The sequence below is a fragment of the Macaca thibetana genome, chromosome 12 (genome assembly GCF_024542745.1).
Source record: "Macaca thibetana thibetana isolate TM-01 chromosome 12, ASM2454274v1, whole genome shotgun sequence".
NCBI lineage: Eukaryota > Metazoa > Chordata > Mammalia > Primates > Cercopithecidae > Macaca > Macaca thibetana.
In genome coordinates, this window is record NC_065589.1 from 61959072 (window position 1) to 61979509 (window position 20438).

At 38.1% G+C, this 20438-nt stretch overlaps 1 protein-coding gene across 4 annotated transcripts in view; it reads right to left on the reverse strand.

The window, feature by feature from the left end:
* UBE2E3 (ubiquitin conjugating enzyme E2 E3) overlaps positions 1–20438 on the reverse strand; it is a 1128997-nt gene that overhangs the window by 63053 nt on the left and 1045506 nt on the right. Inside the window, exons 2-4 of one of the 4 annotated variants that reach the window (XM_050750599.1) lie at positions 15912–15953; positions 14650–14868; positions 12799–12849 (exon numbers count right to left, since the gene is read on the reverse strand). In XM_050750599.1, coding sequence (XP_050606556.1) covers positions 12799–12849; positions 14650–14843 — 245 coding nt within the window. In that variant the 5' untranslated portion in view covers positions 14844–14868; positions 15912–15953. Of the gene's footprint in view, positions 1–12798; positions 12850–14649; positions 14869–15404; positions 15847–15911; positions 16378–20438 lie in introns of those variants that run through there. The other 3 variants (XM_050750598.1, XM_050750600.1, XM_050750601.1) reach the window with 3 other exon arrangements.

The following is a 20438-nucleotide window of genomic DNA, read 5'->3' on the forward strand; positions in this document are numbered from 1 at the left end:
GATCTAACTCCCAAACATACAAGAAACACTAAGGATGAAGAAAGATATTAAACTACACCACAGAAATCCAATACGCAAAACAGACTCTAAGAAACTCAGCCCGGTTTCTTCAATAAACAAATTGCAAAAATGAAGAAAACACTGAGGAGAACCTTATAGATTAGAAAATAAAAAAAGAAAAACCCTGAGTATAACTTCTGATGCCCCAAAAACTTAACTACTAATAGCCTATTCTTGACCTGAAGCCTTACCAATAACAAAAACATTTTGTATGTTACATGTATTATATACTGTACTCTTACAGTAAAATAAGCAAAGGAAAATCATGAGAGATAAAATACATTTACAGTACTATACTGTATTTATCAATATTGTAAGCTCATCTGAAACAGCAGACACCTACAGCTGCAGATTTCAACCTACAGTACATGACAAGCAATTCAACTTTTTCTTGTAAAGTCATGACTTTTCTCTGCCTCTTGGAAGCATTTCCAGCATCACTAGCACCACTTCACATGGGTCCCATGGTGTTATTCAAGGTTTACAGTATTGCACTAAACACAGTAAAATACACACAAGAACCAGGAGAAATCACTTTTTACCGCAATACCCAATTTACTGGAGTGATGAACTGCTTATACAGAAATGATCAGCATCACATAGTTTTAAGCAGATACTTGCAACACTAGAGCTCACTGCAACAGCAACAGGAGGTGGCTACAAAATTACTGCGGTAATACAGTATGTACTATAGTTAATTTTATGCAGTTATGATTTAGTATTTACATTTGTTTATGTTTCTCTTGACTCCAAATGGTACCATGTATGATCTGTAAATGTCTATGTAAGTTTTGATATATTCTAACTTTTTATAATAGATTTGTGTATTACTTCACAGTAGTAAATGATAAAACAGACTAGTATCCACGTGTTTTGTGGATTCATGACAAGCTTAACCTTTTCTTAATATTTTCACTATTTCTAGGCTACACCATTCATCTGTAAGTTTTTTCAAATTGTAAATCTCTAAATATTTTTCCAATACATTTATTGAAAAAAAGTTATGTATAAATGAATGCACTCGTTCAAATCCATGTTGTTCAAAGGTCAACTGGACTTTACTTGTATCCTCATTCAAATAACTGTGGGGAAGGAAGGACAACACCCATTTGTAAACCTAAACAATGACTGATTACGGAGCTACTGAAAATTTGTAGGCATGCTGATGTCACAATGGTTAAGTTAAAAGGAGTCTTATCTTTTGAAAGTGCATAGTGAAATACCTGCATATTTTAAGATACAGATGAAATGATGTCTGAGACTTGTTTTAATGTAATAATGGGAGAGTGAAATGGATGGGGGCATAGATGAAGCCAGATTAGCCATGATTAGGTAACTACTGAAACTGGATAAAGGTTATATTTATGGAGGTTCGTCATACCAGCCTGTTTACTTTTGTGTATGTTTCAAGTTCTCCAAAATTAAGAAACCTCGGCAGAAGGGAAAAGTGGTAATTGCAACATGCTTATTTTAGGGTTTTCAAAAGAACAAAATGAGTATTTGGCATCTTCTAATGGAAATGGGGATAGTAAGCATCTGGGAAGATGAGAAAAATGTCTTTTAAAATTTAACAAGGACACTGGTGTAAATATAAAATGAATAAAAATTAAAGGCACACTAGTTAAAACTGCCATTGAATTCCACAGATTTACATGCCTCTGAGTTTGTGTTCAAAGCCTTCAAATGCCAGGTTTCTTCTCATTGTGATACCAGGTAAATTTAGTACAAGCATATATATTCCAAATCTAACAAATAACACCAATACCCTAAGAAACAAGTATGAGGCAAGAATAAATCATAAAGCCAATGCCTTATGCTACCCTCTACATTTTGTTATTGCTACTGTTTAAATTGAGAAGAGTACAGAAAGCAATAGGAAGCCATAAAAAATATGTAGCCACAATCTTCTGAGATCGATTCTCTTCGGGACCCTGAATAAATGGATTCTTGACCTACTAAAATTTAATGTGAAAAAATGATCCATTTGTAAAGGACCTATAAGACTGTAAATGGCAAAACTAACTACAAATAACCACCCTCAGAAAGGGAATAAACAGTGTTTATAAAAAGTGAGATGCATGGATGTAAAGGGAGGATCATGATGATGATTTATAAGTGAAGGAAAATAAAATAAAAAGGTAACAAAATTCATGTTTCCCTAGGCCTTTCATTCAGACCAAAAGATGTGGAACTATACTCCCAAAAGCAATTTTGGACTAGAGATGTCTTTATTTTTCCCCAGACAAGCTGGAAGTTAAACAGAATGACTGAGTATATTTGCTCTGGAACATTAAAGCAGCAAAAAACCCTGGAATGGCAATAACTAGTCCAAAAGCTTCCAAAAAAGACAGACTACGCCGCAGTTCCTTTCAAAGCTTCATTTGTTGTGAATAACCATAAAATTAAAACAGTTATTATACACATCAAGGACCAAAAAGAAGGAACTGGGATGTTTAAAAACTGAATGACCCTAAGCTGATCCTCACTATTGGTATTACTTTATCACCACCTACCGACAGGCACATCCAAAACAGATGCAATAAACAAGCTTTTGTTAATTCTCTATACACCCTTATAAAACCGATACAATGTCAACAGAGAGAAAAATCTCAAGGCTTTAGAATTTAACTTTACTACTGCATTTAGACAAGATGCAAGGCATGTATTTGCTTAATAAAACTAAATAATGTCATCAATTTAAAATGAAATATATAAATGTGGTAGATCACCCTGAGAACATTAGTTCTGTTTTATAAAGTGGACCAGCCACTCTTCCAAAGAGACTCACTGGAAAAAGCAAATCCCAGCCTGATCAACATGGTGAAACCCTGTCTCTACTAAAAAAATACACAATTAGTCGGGTGTGGTGGCACATGCCTATAGTCCCAGCTACCCGGGAGGCTGAGGCAGGAGAACTGCTTGAACCTGGGAGGCAGAGGTTGCAGTGAGCTGACATTGTGCCATTTCACTCCAGTCTGGGTGACAGAGCAAGACTCTGTCTCCAAAAAGAAAAAAAAGTTAGCCAGGCATGGTGGGGTGCGCCTGTAGTCCCAGCTACTCAGGAGGCTGAGGTGGGAAGATAGCTTGAGGCTGGGAGGCAGAGGTTACACTGGGACAAGATCATGCTGCACTCCAGCCTGAGTGACAGAGTGAGACCCTGTCTCAAAAAAAAAAAGAAAAAAGAAAAGAGAAAAAGCAAATCCCCATACTAATGATCACCAGTTTACATAAATTTAAAAGTACAAATTCGTAAGTTTAGAAGAAACAGTTTAAATAAACTATGAAATATATAAAACAAGACAAAATTAAGAGGAACCTAATAAAAAAATCCAAATTTCTGCAAAAAAAATCAGAGCTGGTATCAATATTAAAAGATAATACATGCTCACATTACTGAGATATCAGCTTTAAAAATCCCTTAAAATCCTACATGATTGGAGTTCTTCCTCATAAAACACAAAAATTCTTATCTGCAGAGAGAATTTTTCCAATTTCAAAGCAATTCATAAACATGGAATGTTTCACAACACCCCAGAGAAAAAAGTAAAGGTAGATTTAAAAGTTACTCCTCTGCCTGTAAGAAAGCCATACATAAAGAACTACATGGCTGCAAACAGATTTACCTTTTCCATTATGATCATATTCAATCCCTGACAGTCTTCCTACAAAGAAAGAGAACAAGACAAGACAGCTGACCACTTGGGGAATACTACCTGAAAAGAAAATGCTTCTGAATGATAATTTTTAAAAGATAAATGTAGGAAGGGCCTGGCATCTCCAAGCCAAAGAAGGAAACCCTCTTCTTTCTCCAATTCAACATCTGGACTTTATTTGCCAGATTCTAAAGCCTGACAGGAACAGTATTTTGGATCCTTTGAGAAATAAGCAAATGAAAGGGATATACTTACACTAAGCATGTACTTAGAGATCTATATGAACTCTGCTTTTACAAGATTTTTCAAACAGCACTGTACAAAACCAAAAATGCTTTCATTTCAAGTCAAAAACTAGGTTTTTGCCCTGGATCTGTCATATATACATACACACTGCATGACATTTGGCAATTTTCTCATCACTCACATTCAGTTTTGAAATTTAAACGGAATAATAATATTTACTTCATAGAGTTGTTTTAGGATTTAAAACAAAATATTGTATTATTAGGTTACTATACTGTGGAACCTAGCACAGTGCCAAGCTGGTACTCAATTACTTCCTCTTTAAGCTTTTGAAGTGAGAGTGAAAGTCACTTATTCATAGAGAGAGAGAGAGAGAGAGAGAGAGAGAGAGAGAGAATGTGTGCCTACTTTGTGGCACGGAAATTGATTTCTCACCAAGTATCTGTACACTTCTACACATTTTTCAGCTACTTTGCAGTTACTCTACACGGATGACTAATTCATGCCTTACTTCCAGACCAAAGCACTTGAAAGTTGCCACATGACCCTCCAGGTGTCTTGCCTGGACACATGTTCCAAATGTCAGAGCTACAAGATACATAGATAAAAGTCAACACAGAGAAGAGCTACCCAAGATAGTCTCTGGACCCACAGTGGACTTCACATGAGTGAGAACTAAATCTTTATATGTTGAGCCACTGAGCATTCTAGTTTTGTTTGTAATCACAACACAACCAGCAAAATTTAATGTCTCCTTTTATAGTCTAATTGCACTTAATGCAAGGCAAAATACATACGTAAGTATTAAGTATTACTTAATACTTGTGTTTAAGTATTAAAGATTACCTTCCTTTCTGTGTAATATTGTGCATCTAGAATGAATGGAATGATTTAAAGACAGTATTTGAAAGCAAAGTGAAAAAACAACCCAATATACAAAGAACAACTTAAAAACAAGTGGACACTGATAGTTTCACCTTAAGAGAAAAGAACTCTTAAGCATACAAGTTGCAAAACAAAAAACCCAATAAACCAAAAATAACAACTGAGAAACCAAAATCAGCTATTAGGAAACAGGTAAAAAAGAAAGCAAAGCAAATAAAAACACCCTTTCATCATTAGTAAGTAATTTCAGTCATGGTCACGTAACAGAAGTAGCAAAGCAGTCCCTATTTATCCGTGCAGTTCCACTTCCCACAGTTCCCGTTACTCTAGGTCAACCACAATCCAAAAATATTAAATGGAAAAATTCCAGAAATAATTCTTAAGTTTTAAATCGCACCTCATTCTAAGCAGCATGATGAAATCTCACATTGCCCTGTTCCATCCCACTTGGACTTGAATCATACTTTTGTCCAGTTTACCCACACTGCATATGCTCTAGTCCAGAAGTGTCCAATCTTTTGGTTTCCCTGGGCCACAGTAGAAGAACTCTCTTGGGCCACATAAAATACACTAACAATAGCCGATGAGCTAAAAAAAAAAAAAAAGAGAAAGAAAAAAAAAATCTCATAATGTTTTAAGAAAGTTTATGAATGTGTCAGACCACTTTCAAAGATGTCCTAGCCACCATGTGGCCCAAGGGCTGCAGGTAGAACAAGCTTTCTCTAGTCACTTAGTAGTGGTCTTGACTATCAGACTCCACTATTAGAATTGGTTATAGACTACTGCAGTGCTTATTTTCAAATAACCTTCATTTTACTTAACAATAACTACTGTGTCAACTTTCAGGCATCCACAGAGGAGTCTTGAAATGCATTCCCCACAGATAAGAGGGAACCACTGTATAGGGCCATTAACTGCTTATCTACAATTCTAGTATCTCAAAACTCTGGAAAAAAAAAACGAAGTTTTAATAAGGTTGTTACAAAATAATTTGGTAGCAACCCTAAATCTGAACTGACTTGAAACTATTTGTAGCTTCTATTTATCCCACCTGTATGAATATTAATATATTTTTGGTGTGGAAACAGTAATGCAGAGAAACAGTAATGCTGTGGAACAGATTACATAAAGTACCACAAACACATCATATTACCTTTCTAAAACATGAAAATTTCTGCATTCTGAAACACATCCGGCCCCAAGGGTTTGAAATAAAGGATTGGGAACTTGTAAAAATTGAAGTAACTTGTGTATTGTCGTAATGATGAAAATAAAACCCAAATGAGGAGCACAAATTTCTAACCTGCGTGTAACTCAATGTCAAACTGAATTTTGATGACTGTCCAATGTTATTTCTCCATGATGTTATTTTAATACTCCTAGTAGAATAGACATAACCAGCCTAAAGCTAGATCATGCAGGGATATAATTAACTGGCACAAGACCTAAAAGAAATAAAAATACTGCTGTAAGCATTTCTGGCCTCAGAAGACCATAATTTAGCAGGTACTCAAGGTAGCCATTCCTGTGGTTTCGCATAAAAAATAATACACGCGTATGTCAAATAATGTAAGATATGTGTAAACTATGCACAGAAGTAGCAGGAAGTGAAGAACCAGCTGAGGAGCATGTAGGTGAATATATTAAAGAGGCATCACTAATAAGACAGGAAAACAGTCAAAAGCAAACTATTCAAACATTCAAGAGGCAAAGTACAGGAACAAATATCTACAGGAGGGTCTCTCAACTTCAGCACTAGACATTTTGGCCCAGATAATCCTTTATTGTGGGGGGTCTGTCCTATGTATTATAGGGTATTCAGCAGTATCCCTGACTTCTACCTACTAATGTCAGTGGTAGCCCCCTTCTCCCTCAGTTACGAAAAGCAAAAAATATCTCCAGGCATTACCAATTGTCACCTAGGGCAGGACAAAAATTGCCTCAGTTGAGAACCACTGATCCAAAGGCAAAAAAAAGATTAAAAGTTTGAAGATATTTCAGCTTCCAGATTCCAATTAAAATGCCCAAATATACTTACCTGTCAAAATTGGTATGTGAAAAAAAAAATCACTTTCTATTTCTCTAGATTTACAAGTGATTTTATTATGTTTTCATCTCATATTGATAGGGAAGAAGAGACTGAAAGGTCAAGTTCTTCATTCTCAATCTGAATGTCCTTACACTCTATGCAAGACTTGTTGATTTTCCTGAAAATTAAACATAGCCATAGTTGCTGTTACAGCAACACGTTTAAGGAAAGAATAAAGTACTAATTGGTTATGAGAGGAATATGATTTGCAGCATGTAGCTGGCAAAGTCAACACATAACTTTTCTAAAAGCACACACTTTTTTACCCACCTTCTAATTACATTATCTGCATTGAACTTAATAGATTTTTAACAAAAATGTGAAGTTTAGAGAGAAGAATATTATTTTCACTTGGTCACTCCTTTGGAAAATGTTTCTAGTCACACAGGGTACTAAGCATTTTTGCTACACTGGCATGTATGAAGGAAATAACTAGGCCTACTGTGAGTATCAATTGCCTCTCATAAGCAAAAACAGTAGCTAGGTAAACTTTGAATAGGTTATTAAATATTAAATATCATAATTATGAAAAAGGTAAAGAACATATGGGATATTTAATAAATTTTCTCTGAAGTCACTGTTTTGCCTGGAATTGCTATTTCTATATCAATTTGAGAGACTTCAATTTATTTATTAACAGACCTTCACATGCAAAGCACCATGTGAAGGAAAGAAGAGATACAAAAATGAATAAGACAATCTCTGCCTTCAAGGAACACTCGCTCTTGCAGAAGGTAGACAAGTATTATAATACAGCATGAAAAAAGTACTTTATTACAGTTGTGTTGAAAAAAACTACTGGCTTATTGAGAAATAAAACATCAATTTGCTTTGATCATAAATCATTTAAAATTATCACTAACGCCCAAGTCCTCAGAAAAATCCTCACGACTTTTGAGGTCTACACTGATGCCAAAATGAATTTATCAACAATAAAACTAATAATATAAAGTACCTATAGATGACCACGGCACAGTGGGATGAAAAATACTTTGTCAGAGTAGTTCTATATTTATCTGTTTTACAGTCGAGCTTCCAATTAAGATTTAATTTTTATAAAAAGGGGCTTCCAGGATCTTTTTTTTTGAAGAGTTGAAAATAAAAGGACTAGATAACCAATGAGATACAATCTTGTAGCAAACACCAAAACAAAAACAATCAAATGTATTAAGAAAAAGCAATCTATCTATATGTGTGAGAGAGTTTACAACCAAGTACTCTACAATCAACCAACAAAGCTAATATAGGGATCACACGTTATTTCAATTATTACCTGCTTTCATATGCCAATTAGAAAAAAGCTTTCAAAATTTCTCCTTAGTTCACAGACAAGGAAAGAATGCTATGGGGTTAGGTAATGCAGGTAACAGCAATCCAGAATGTGAATTTTAGAACTGCTGATATAATCCCATTCACAGTAAAATCACAAATTCTTATATTTTAAAAGGGGAAAACACAATCATTACTCTTATCTAAAAATTGTTTATTATACTTTACTGGACAATCATAATATTCTCTATTGAATTAAATATCATTGATCTTATGTATGTTCCTTTAAAAGGGATGCAGTATTTGTTCATCTATGCCTGAAGCTTTTAGGTTTATTTTTTTTTACACAAGTTTCTAGGAACTACTTTTACTGATAATAAAAAACAAATTGCTTGTTATGTACTTGTACTCAATAATCTGGTGATGAATTAAGATAAAATTATATAAGACATCAATGCACTGGAGAAAATGCCAGCAACAGTGAGAGCACACCACTACACTGTGTCTCCCATTTTTATCTTGCTGTGGCCAATTTACTGACTCCATTTACACTGCTACAAAACTTAAACATATTAATTCGTTTAATCATCACAATAACCCTATTATAAAGGGGGGTATTAATTTAATCCCCACTTTACAACTGAGAAGAACAGAAATATTCCAAAATGTATCTAAGGTAACACAGCAAGTTAGTGGCAGAGCATGGATCTCAACCCAGACAGTCTTGCTCCAGTACCAGCACTTTTCAAACCTACTTACATATGCAATTCACCAGGAATCTTGTTAAATTCAAATTCTGGGTTGGGGGTTGGGGGAAGCAAGAGTCTGCATTTCTAACAAACTCATCTGTGACGCAGATGCTGACAGTCGGCAGGTCACTCTTTTAAGTAGCAAAGTTCTAGTCTACCCTAGAAAATGATGGAAAGTGGTAGCAACCCTCATAAGAAAGTAGAAATTATCCTCAGACAATTAGACTAATGAGGAAGCTAGAGATTACCAACTACTGGTTTAGAAACAACTGCTTCTTTTATGATTTCATTATTTTTTTATTTTTAAAGAAGAAAGTCAACGAAATTACCTCATCTCAGGTTTTGCTAGTCAGTATATTCATACTATAAACTTGAAACTGTAATACATATCCCCCAATATGGCCTTTCCCACATCAATAAACTATTTATTAATACAAATACCCCCGAATATCTTCAGAATAGATTCACTCTGAACATACTGATGAGTATTTTAAGAGTGTATATTTGTGCTTCTTCCTATATGGAAAGAAATTAAGGGTTAAGTTAGAAATCAAGTACCTTGCTAAACTTTTGCTGTTCGCACAAGTGGTGACTAGGAGAGGACAAGGACACCCTCTGGGAAACAGATGGAAAGTAAATGTCTGAATAACACATCACTAAACAATTTTAGTCAATAATTCTCTCTAAATACAAATAGGGAAATGCCCATAACACAATTTCCCTTGACTCTCATTGATGTATCAATTATTTATACTCTATGTAAACAGCATAAATTGAAACCAATAAATAATATATCCCTATGTTTAGTACACTATGGTCCATGGCCCTCCAATACCTAAAACCTAAAATAACATCAAATCACTGGAAATAACGTCATTATCAAACTTTTACATTATCAGGAAAAGAAATATCAATGCTATCAAAATATACTAAAACATGTATAAAGCCATACACAATACTAACATCACCCTGGGTGTGTATGTACTAGACATAACTATATACTAATTAAACAATATTTCATTAATTAAAAAATAGGAAGGGATTTTAGAGAAATCGTCCCAGTCTGAATAATTTTTGTTTTGCTGAGTTTTCTTGTATTTCATTCAATGTTTTCCTGAATGTACACAGATATACTTTACATTTCTTCCCCAAGGAAGAATTAAAGCTGTCAAGTACTTTGACAAACTTGTAAAAATCGTATTCAAGACTGTAATGGAATTCTGATTAAATAACTACACATGAAAGCCAAATGTATTAGGTTTCATAGATCTCAGGCAATATGAATTCACATATTCTAGAATTTATGAATATAGATTCCATTTTTAATTACAGCATAAATTAATAAATTTAAACTGTACAATCACCGTAAAGCTAAAATTCTCATTTACGCACTTGTGAATTAAAAGAACATAACACCACAGTCTGTCACAGATCTGACACAAAGGCAAAAATATAATACAAATTCAGGCTTCTTACTTGTCAAAATTCTAAAACACCTTTACTGAATACTCAGTATTCCAATTCCCACTCAAGGACAAAAAGTAGGTCTTCTTCCACCCAAAAGAATTTGAAGACAAAGTATCTGGATATTTTATATGTGAGGCATACGGAAAAACACTGCCTCCAATAATAAGCAACAACTTATCCTGGTTCCCTACTAAGACATATTTTATGTCTGTTTTTCACATACCACAGCCACACATAAACTCATCTATTAAAAGAACTTGAGAACTAAAAGATGTCATTTGCAATAGGTGAGAGTCATCACAGGTTGTGACAAGGGAAAGCAGGGATGAGGTGTTCCATGTTATTGTTCACAGAAAACTCAAAGTTTTGATGTTTCACTAGTCTAATCACTAAATGAGGAAGCATTATTTCAAGGACTTAAATGAAATCTGGTATATAAAGAGAAAGACAAGTGAAACCACCTATCTCGTGGAAAGATTCTACTCCCTCTAAAATAATCCTCAGTGACCTTGAGGAAACATTCCCAAGTTAAACATGTAAAGCAGATTTCTCTGGTAACTGCAACAGCAGGCTATTGCTCTGAGGGCACTCAACACATGTCTACTAGGCTTTCTAGATTTATGCATATACATTAGTTTCTTCCATTTGCAGAAAATCAACAGAAACCTTTAAAAATGTTTGACCTTACATGCAATTTTAAAACATTTAAGAGTTCTGAATTGATAGATCTTTACATTTTTCATAACGGGAAATATCAGAACACACTCTGCAAGTTAAGTGATTCTTCCAGCGAGCAAATTTAACTTGACCTCCCTAAATGGCTACAGATTTGACACACCATTCAGAAGGCTGGAGGGAAAATACTTTGATTTGCTTGTTCTCTAAAGCAGCACTGTTCAATAGAAATATAATGCAAGTCACATATGTAATTTTAAATATTCCAATAACCATATTAAAATAGTAAAAAATTGAAATTCATTTTAATAACATTTTATATAGCCAGATACATCCAAAATATTATTTTAACATGCAATGAACATATTTTTTAAGTCAATGCAATATTATACACTCTTTTGTTGTACTAAGTTTTCAAAATCCAACGTGTATAAATTTTACCCTTATACCACATCTCATTTTGGACTAGCCACAACCGAAGAGGTCAACAGCCACATGTGGCAAGTGGTGACGTTACTGGACAGCACAGCTCTTAAGTAATACTTTGAGCTCTCACATACCACTATCTCCTTAAAATTAGTTTACATTCATGTTTTCTGTTTGAACTGAAATTACAAATACAAGCAAACTGTTCATTCAATGGATAAATCAGGATCAAATCACCTTATCTGAGGATCCAGTTAACATACACAGTAAGAAGCAATTGGATTATACCCTATTATATATCACAAGTAGACTTCAGAGATAGGGTCTATCATCCCAAGTGAATACAACTTGTAACAGAAATACAGGTTAAACACGAAAACATTTTCCTATCAAACCATAAAACTGCCTTATTTCTTGCAGCCGTTCGCATTATTGGGCACATATCTCTTCACAAATTATCTACAATATTGTTTTCTATGTGTGTTCAATTTTGTAAGCCATATAGTCATTTAAAAAAGAATAGAGCGCTATACAAATGAAATGAAAAAAATTATTGGAAAAAAAATACTCAACCAGATACTTTTAATGTATCTTATACCAACCAATAATCTTAAATTCATCTACCTGAGTTCCACTGAAATGAATTCTCACAATTCCAATTCATTTACTGCTTTTCATACACATATTCCAACTACCAAAATTACTAAAAATTTCCTCAAGCCATCAGGACATTGGCTTAAAACGTAAATAATTCCAACAATGCATTCTGTAGAAAACGAGGACTAAAACCATTAGCTTAGCCCATAAAATTTATCCTTAAGGCTAGTAACTGAATAAATCAAACAGAACCAACTATATGCTTGTTTACTGCATTTACATTTTCTAACACCACATTCAGCAATTTCTAAATAGGGAAGGTCAGTACAGATTGCACACAAGCAGTAACTTTAAAGCTGAGCAAAATTTTAGAAGTTTCTTCAGTATACTTCTGAATAAACACCCTCTACAGAAATACATCAGAACAAAAATCAGCACCATTCATAAGAATCTCAGAAGCACAAAATCAGTATATTCATAAATCCACAAAGTATACTTATGCTAAAAAGTATTTTTCTCCCAATTTTATCTAGTTCACCTTCTACAATTTTTGTTTAATGCACTTGCAAAGCTGTAAAGAAGCAAACGTTGTCTCCTCTGCTGCACACATATCCAGACAATACATCAATCTCTTGATATTTTTCCACAATTTGAAACCAAAACAACAAAATTCATTTCTTACCTGCAATTAGGAGGAGGATCAAGGGTTATTTCAGCTAGCTCCTTCTGAATTCTGTTAGTGAAATGAGAAGAGACAAAAAGGATTTGAGATAGTCTACAGAATAACCAGGGAATTACACTGCCCTCTACCACCATGCAGTTAAATGCAAGGCTGGCTCTGCCTTCAGTAATGCTAACATGGCTGCTTCCTCTTTGTTCTCAGAGGCATAACCCAAATCCCTTAACAGAAACTTTGCAGCTTTTTTTCTCACTTGCTGCTGCAAATAAGTAAGTCATTTACACTTGATTTGAGAAATACTCATCCACTAGTACTCAGTAAAGAATATACTATCTATTTCAAAACACTTTTTACCAAAGAAATTCTCTTTTCAAGCTTATATGCAAATGAGACAAAAAGGGAGGAGGGAAAGCACTGGAATATTTGACAAGGACTTCGAGTGACTTTTACTGAGGTGAAAATTAACAGGCTACTGCAACAGCACATTAACAGTTCTGACAATATTTTATCTGTCAAAAAAAAAGTTTAAAATTTACAAATATCTTTACTGGTGAAAAACTTTTGAAGACTACTTGACATTCTAATTTACCCATTTCTGTTTTCCCTGATCATAGGCACAGCACTTAAATTTAGTAAATATTGACAGAAAGAGAAAATACATAGGCCTGAGTTAAGGGGGAGAAAAGCAGTTCTCTGATTTGATTCAAATTTAAGATGCTTTCAAAACTTTAGACGTGTCTAATATGTTCTGCATCAACACTATACCAAATTGAGAAGGATTTTATATTATGTCAAAGACTGCTGCCATTCAAAAATATTCTCAAGTTATTAATACATCATTACTGAGACAATAAAGGTGAAAATCCATAGAAAAATATGAGTATTTATGAATCACCACAGAATGCAGTATTTGATCAGTTTTTACATTTTTTCCTTTAGTTGTGATCAATAAAAATTAATAAAATGTCAACATTGGCTAACGCTGTAGAGATTATACATTTTATGTATAATTACTAGAGTTTGTGGATGTTCCACTACTACTACCACTGACAGAGTCTCATTGACAGAATCTTTTCTTCTCTATCAGAAAATATAAATCAATAGGAAACAAATGATCTTCCACTTACATCCAATTAAATATGTTTCTCCTGCTGTTGAGTATTAACTTGTCAAGCACATCCACAAGTTTCAGAGTGAAGAGGTCCAAGGACAATGAAAGTTTTCTATCACCAGTGACACCTCAAATTGTAAAGGGCTACTTTTCAGTTTGATTTGCCCTCACAAGCACAGGGAGGGATAATCATAATTTAACCACGAAAGTTACCTGTGATACATGATTTAAAGTCATGTTTTGTAAAACTGTAAGCAGATTTGCAGCACGATTTTAAATCTGCTTTCAAACATAGCAAAGGCCTGAATTTGCAATTTTCTAGCAAATATGATCATTTCTGATCATTAAGTTTCATGAAGAGAGGCCCTGCTAATCTCTGGAAGTGTCAATTTCATTAAAGATTATGACTCATAAAAGGAAACATCCCCAAAGTACCATCTAATTTGGGTTCACCAAATTTTCCTTGCCAACTCCTTAAACAATCTGTCAGAATGTTAGTCTAATCTCTACTCAAGGACACTCAACTGAAGTTACCGAAGTACAGAGTAAGTTTGCTTAAAAGCATAATTCTAGCAAGGTTGCATACATACCACCTAAAGAATGACAACTCATTCAAGTACAAATAAACTGATAATGAAGTAAATATTTCTGAACTATTGCTACTGATGTAAAACCAACAAAAGCGTCCAACCACCTGGAAGACAACCTGACAAAGTGTGCTGGATCCTTCTTTTACACATTACCTTTTAGCACTAGTGGATAACTTAGCAGTGGTTTTGCTAGAGAGTTTGGTGTTTTTCTTCTGCTGGGCGGCAGAAGGTTTTCTTTCCTCTTGTTCTTCAGGCTCTGGAGCGGCTGGGTCTCGCTGGTCCGCATCTGAACTGCCACTGCTGGTGCTGGGGCTCTCATCATCGGACCTTTGCCTATCACTGGACATCTTGGTGAAGTTATCTCTTGGAAAACTTTTAAAGAGAACAGGGGAGGATGGGGAGAAAATGTTAAATCTAGGAAATAAACCAACAGCATTTTCTTCTATTCATCTAATATCGTATTGTAATGAAAAAGCTTCAAGTGTTCACACTTATTTCATCATACAACAAGGGTTACAAGGGAGGTGATGTGTCACACAACGCCAGCGTTCAGGGATTTGCCGAACTCAAGTTAGAAAACCCACTCACATTTTTTTCCATCTCTTGGACAATCTATCAATTGTCTACTTTCTCAGAAGGCATGAAACAGATTTGCCAAGGAACTTAGGCAACAAGCATTAATAACATATGACATACTGTAAATAACAGATCTCGCTGAAAAAATGTTTAAAAGTCACTAATAACGTCTAAATATTTACACACTGACATTGGTCAACGCTACCAAATTCCCTTTCCGAGAGGAAAACACACCCTGTTAATCGCCCATATGCTTATTTAAGGTGGCGATTCCTTCTCAGTGCACGTAAAGGCTTTAAACACAACACTTGGAAATTTAAAAATCAACTAACGAGCTCCTCTAGCTGTTTCCACCGCCAGCAGCGAAGATTCATCCGGCCAAGACCTAGCTGCCACCCTGGGAAAAGCAGAATTCAAACTGCACCTTCTGCAAAGCTCCCAATGCCACCAAGGTTCCTCGCTCAATTTTTACATCACGGACCGACATTTTGTCCAAAATAACGAAAAAAATAAGAAACCCAGAGGAAAAACAAACAAACAAACAAAGCCCCAAGAAGTGCAACAAATTTCCGCGCCCGCGGAGGCGAGCCGCGGCCGGCGGCGGCGGCCACGCAGCTCCGCGGCCCTTTGTGGGGAGGGCCGCGCGGGGGCCGCGGGCAGCGCTCGCCGCGCCGGGCGCCAAGTGATGCGAGCAGCCCGGCCGGCCCCGCCGCGGCTCGCGGACACCGGCGGCGCGGGCGCCCGGCGCGAACAAAGCTGCCCGCCCCCGCCCCCTCCCCCACCGCAGCCGCCGCCGCCCCGGCCGCCCCCCACGCGGCCCCCCGGCCCCTCCGCCTTACCTCGGCCGCCCGCCCGGCCCGCTCGCGCGCCGCTACGGTGTGGGGGAGGGAGAGAGAAAAAAACCCTTCCTTAAGGAAATGGAGGCAGCTGTGGGGGGGGGAAGGGGGGGGAGGGAAAAAAAGAAGCCGAGGAGGCTCTGGCCGGGGAGTGTGGAACATTGAAAGTCGGAGGGGGTTGTGCAGTGCCGGGCTCCGGCCGGAGGGTGGCGCCGCCCAGCGCCTTCGGAAAAAAGGGGGGGTGGGAGCTCCCGGCGAGGCGGAGGGGACGCGGGAGACCCCCGCGCGCTGTGGCCTCCCGCCGCCGCCGCCCGGCTCGGCTCCTCCCGGCCGCGCAGTCAGCAAGTTCCGAGGCGAACGCGGGGGGAGGGGCGGGCGCGGCGGCGGCGCGCGTGCTCGCTGCTTGCCTGGCGGAGGGGCGCGCGCCGCCGGCGCCCGGCGGGCGCGAGCTGTTCCCGCGCTCCCGCGCGCGCTCCCCGCACCTCCCCTCACCCGGGGGGTGCACGCGTCCGCCCGCGCGCGGCCAGGACAAAGAGCGCGGCGGGGACCTGGCGGGCTGGCCCCTGCCGCCCTTGGCCGCGGAGCCTGTGCCAGAGAAGGCGGGGGCGCGGGCACCGTATCGTGGGGCCGCTGTGCCGCGGGGTGGCTTCCGGCCTGGGCCCGCCTCCGGGCGGAGGCTGCCCATTGGGCTACCCGCGTCCCCAGGGCTAGTTCCATCCCGTCCGCCTGCGTGGGGGACGTCGTGGCTCCCGGGGCCCCAGTACCTGGGAAAGGGCCCTGGGCGCGTGGTTGGGAGTCCCCCGCCGCCCCGGGAGACGGGAGACTAATGGGTGTTGTTGGCGAGGCCAGGCACGCAGGCGGAGAAGAGCTGCCACTTGCCCCTCGTGTAAGCTGGAGGAAGGGACAAGGTGGGGTCCTGGGCATTGAAGAGAGTAGAATATATTTGTTGATTAGGGGACCAACCTCTATTTATTTTTGGCTCACAGCTTGCAACTGTCGCTGCCAAAAGAGACCGCCCTTCGGATGCTTTGAAACCTTAAAAATCCAAAACAGTGTTTAAAATGTCCCGCTCAACATTCTTAAAAGTGAAGGAGAAGAGTTTGGGGTTGTGGGGTGGCGATGAGAGCTAAATACATGACACTTTTCTGCGGGACTCTTCTGTCTTGCACGAGGTGCCAGTTCTGGAAAGAAGTCCTGAGTGATGGTGGGTCAGAATGTCCACCCAGAAAAGCTTTAGGTGGAGATAGTGACAGTTTTGTTTGTTCTACCATTCTTTTTGCAGTCTCCAGGTGGACTGTGCGGTTTTTACCCCGCGGCATAAAGTAGCCAGAATACAAAAACTTCCTGTTTGCCGCCCAGACCTTCTCCAGCTACTGAGAACTTGTTCCGGTGATGGAGCCTCAAAGGAATTTGTGGATTCCTCTCCCACAAGTGTCCAGGGGCAGGGGTGCTGTGAGAATGTGCAGTTCACAGAGGGAGTGAGAATGGCAGAGTCAAAACATGTACCAGAGTTAAGGGAAAGACGAAAAGACTGAGTGAGCCAACTATTTGCTTATTATTTCTCCTAATAGAAAACTTTTGGTAAAAGCTTGATAACAACTCTAAAGAATAAGTTACATTTACGTAATTTTCCAAAGACACAGTCATTCAGTTAACTTTATTGAGGGCTCTATGTTGCTAGGTGCTGGACACACTCATTCAATTGCTGTGTGACTAAAGCCAGGTCTCTACTCTGTGCTAAGAGCTCCTCATCCAGAAGGGGAACAGTTCATTAAAGTTCACTAGATTCATAAGCAGTAAGGATATTCCACTCAGAATGAACAGATAGAATAACTCATGCCTCAAAAAAGAGCATGGTCGGTTTGTGGACGAGCATTTTGATTTGGCTGGGTCAAAGAGTGCTTGTGGGAAAAGCTTGTTAGTGAAAATAAACGCAGAATTTTCCCCCAGCTTTACACGATGTGATGTTACAGCAAAAGCCAGACAATTTGGAGTTCAAGCTTTGCTTTGTTTGGAATGGGGAGATATAAAAGGAAAGCTGTATGCTAAACATGGGTTCTTTTAGGAAATTTAAGAACACAGAAATAGCCTGAAGGCCCAAAGGCCAGTTGCTGATAGGATTTAGTGGGGTGAGGAGCTTAGGGGAGAAAGATATTTAGTTGTGTTTGGTAACGTCTTCAGAAATAGTATTGGGTTGAAAAGCAAGGTAAGTGTATTCTAATCCTCATTCTACTAAGTTCATATGACCTTGGGCAAGTTAAGTTATTTCAATTACTCTTATGTAAAAGGAGATTGTATCAAAGGTTCTAAACCCTCTTCTCAAAAATTCCATGATTCCATGATTTTTTGGTGAGTTTGAAGTCATGGAGTTTAACTTAACTTTCACCCAACAGAATATTCAGGATCTACTAACTGCTTGGGAAACTGGAGTGAAACATGGGTCATGCTCTTAACCAAGCTCGATTGTGTAGTGGGGCAGCCAGAAAAGTAGCCTGCAGAATGAGAAGTGCTATATTAAAGAAGTGAATGAGAATAGAGCATTCTTAATCATCAATTAATTAATAATGGAACTATTAATTCAGGTTGGAGTTGTGGGGCGTGAGGTAAACGTCAAAGAAGGAAACATTAGATTAGTCCTGGAGAGAGCACTAGGGCTAGTGATAATGTAGATAATATAGATAATACTCTTGGCAAAATACCTGGAACTTGGGTGTTCAACAAATAATACCTATTGTTAAAGTCACCATAAAGATAATGAATGGTTCCATGAGGTTAGGGGCAGTAGTGCCCTGCCCCCACAACGTGAGGTGCCTGGCTCCCTTCATTCAGCTGACTCAAGGGGTTGCTCAAATGATTTCAACTCACAGCTCCTCTCCCAGATGACATGGCATCACCTCCACCAGACGTAACTTGTAAGGTACAAATTGCTTCTAATGTTTAGTTCTTCCTCATGTGACAACCTGTTTTGTAATTATTTTCTCTCTCTCTCTTGTTTTTGCTATGTCAGTCCTTGAAATTAGGGTTCATGTTTCACAGGCACTCTTGGGAGCATATAAATTTGACCTAATGCAATTATTTCATAAAATATATAATAAAAAGGGCCCTTTTCCCATAAGGTCCCTCAGAATAGTTTCACAAGCAGACACCAGCTACCACAAAAAAGATTGTTTCTTCTCAGTCTCTTTTCTTTTCTCTTGTTGGTGTGGGGTCCTGCCAGCCTCTCACTCACAGCCCTGAGAAGGGCAGTAGTAGGAGGGAAGATGCCGAATCCAATTGCAGTATTACAATGATTATCTCTTATCCCCTTATCCACCAAATGTTGTGACAAAAAGAGGCCTGCCTAAGGGCAAATAAGTCAGACCCCAGAATCCTTTGCACCTCCGTAGTTTGGGAGATGCTTTTCCTTTCAATGAGTCTCTGTTATCTGTGTACATAATTGTGAGTATGTGTAACTAAGAATTTCACAGGATCTCTCACTGAATTACCTGAGAAGTTTCTTAATTGAATGATTATGTAAGCTGGGGTATAGACCTCAACTCATCCACCATGACCAACAGCATCCCTCACACATAGAAGATGTAGAATACATATGAATTTATTTTGTTGATTTTAAGGTGCTTTGTTTCCTTCCAGTCAATAACTTTTCTGAGTGTCCCTTCAGTTTTACTGGCTGTTTCTGATGCTTTCCAGTTACTTGTATCCTCAGTCCTCTGGCTAAGCAGTTTTCTCTTTCTACCCATAAACACTGGATTGGTTTACTAGGAAGGTATTTCTTGGCTCAGCCTTAGTTTACACAGCCTTGTTTGTCATTGTTAGTCCCAGTGTCTTTGGACCCCCAGAATCCAAGTGCACCCAGTGACATCTGGGTGCACTTCCACTGCATCCTGAGGGGAAAACCTGCTGTGTGCTACAGCAAGGGCTGAGCCCTGGAGTTCGAAAGGTGCATAAGCCTTGGTTTGACGTCAGATAACTCAGTGATTATTTTCTGTATTTCTCTTTTGAGATAACTCTAAGGGAAGGTATATACCCAGAAAGGCTTATGTCATGGTAAGGAGCCTGTACACGTGAAACAAAACCATGAGCACCTTAGTATGTCAAAAGGCATTACAGAAAAATTTTTAAAGAAATATTTAACATTATAACAAAAATTTAGCCTTGCTAGTTATCCAGAAAGGAAAGTTGAAATGAAATATCTACCAAAATAGCAAAAACAATTTTTAGTTGTTATAATAATTCCTGGAAAATTGGTTTTAAAAAAAAATCCCTTTGCCTGTTTCTAGTAGCAATGAAAATTGGTACATGTTTCAAAAAGCAATTTGGAAGTTTTTTTCAGGAGCATTAAATGTTGCCATACCCTTTGACCAGATTTCTCCATTTCAAGAAATGTACTTTAAGGAAACATTCTAAAAGTGAGAAAAATGATATTGAAAAATTGGAAATGTCCAACAATATGCAAATGATTACACATACTGATTCACCCACATAATTAAATTTGCCATTATTAAAATAACAGTTGTGCAAAGCAAGCTA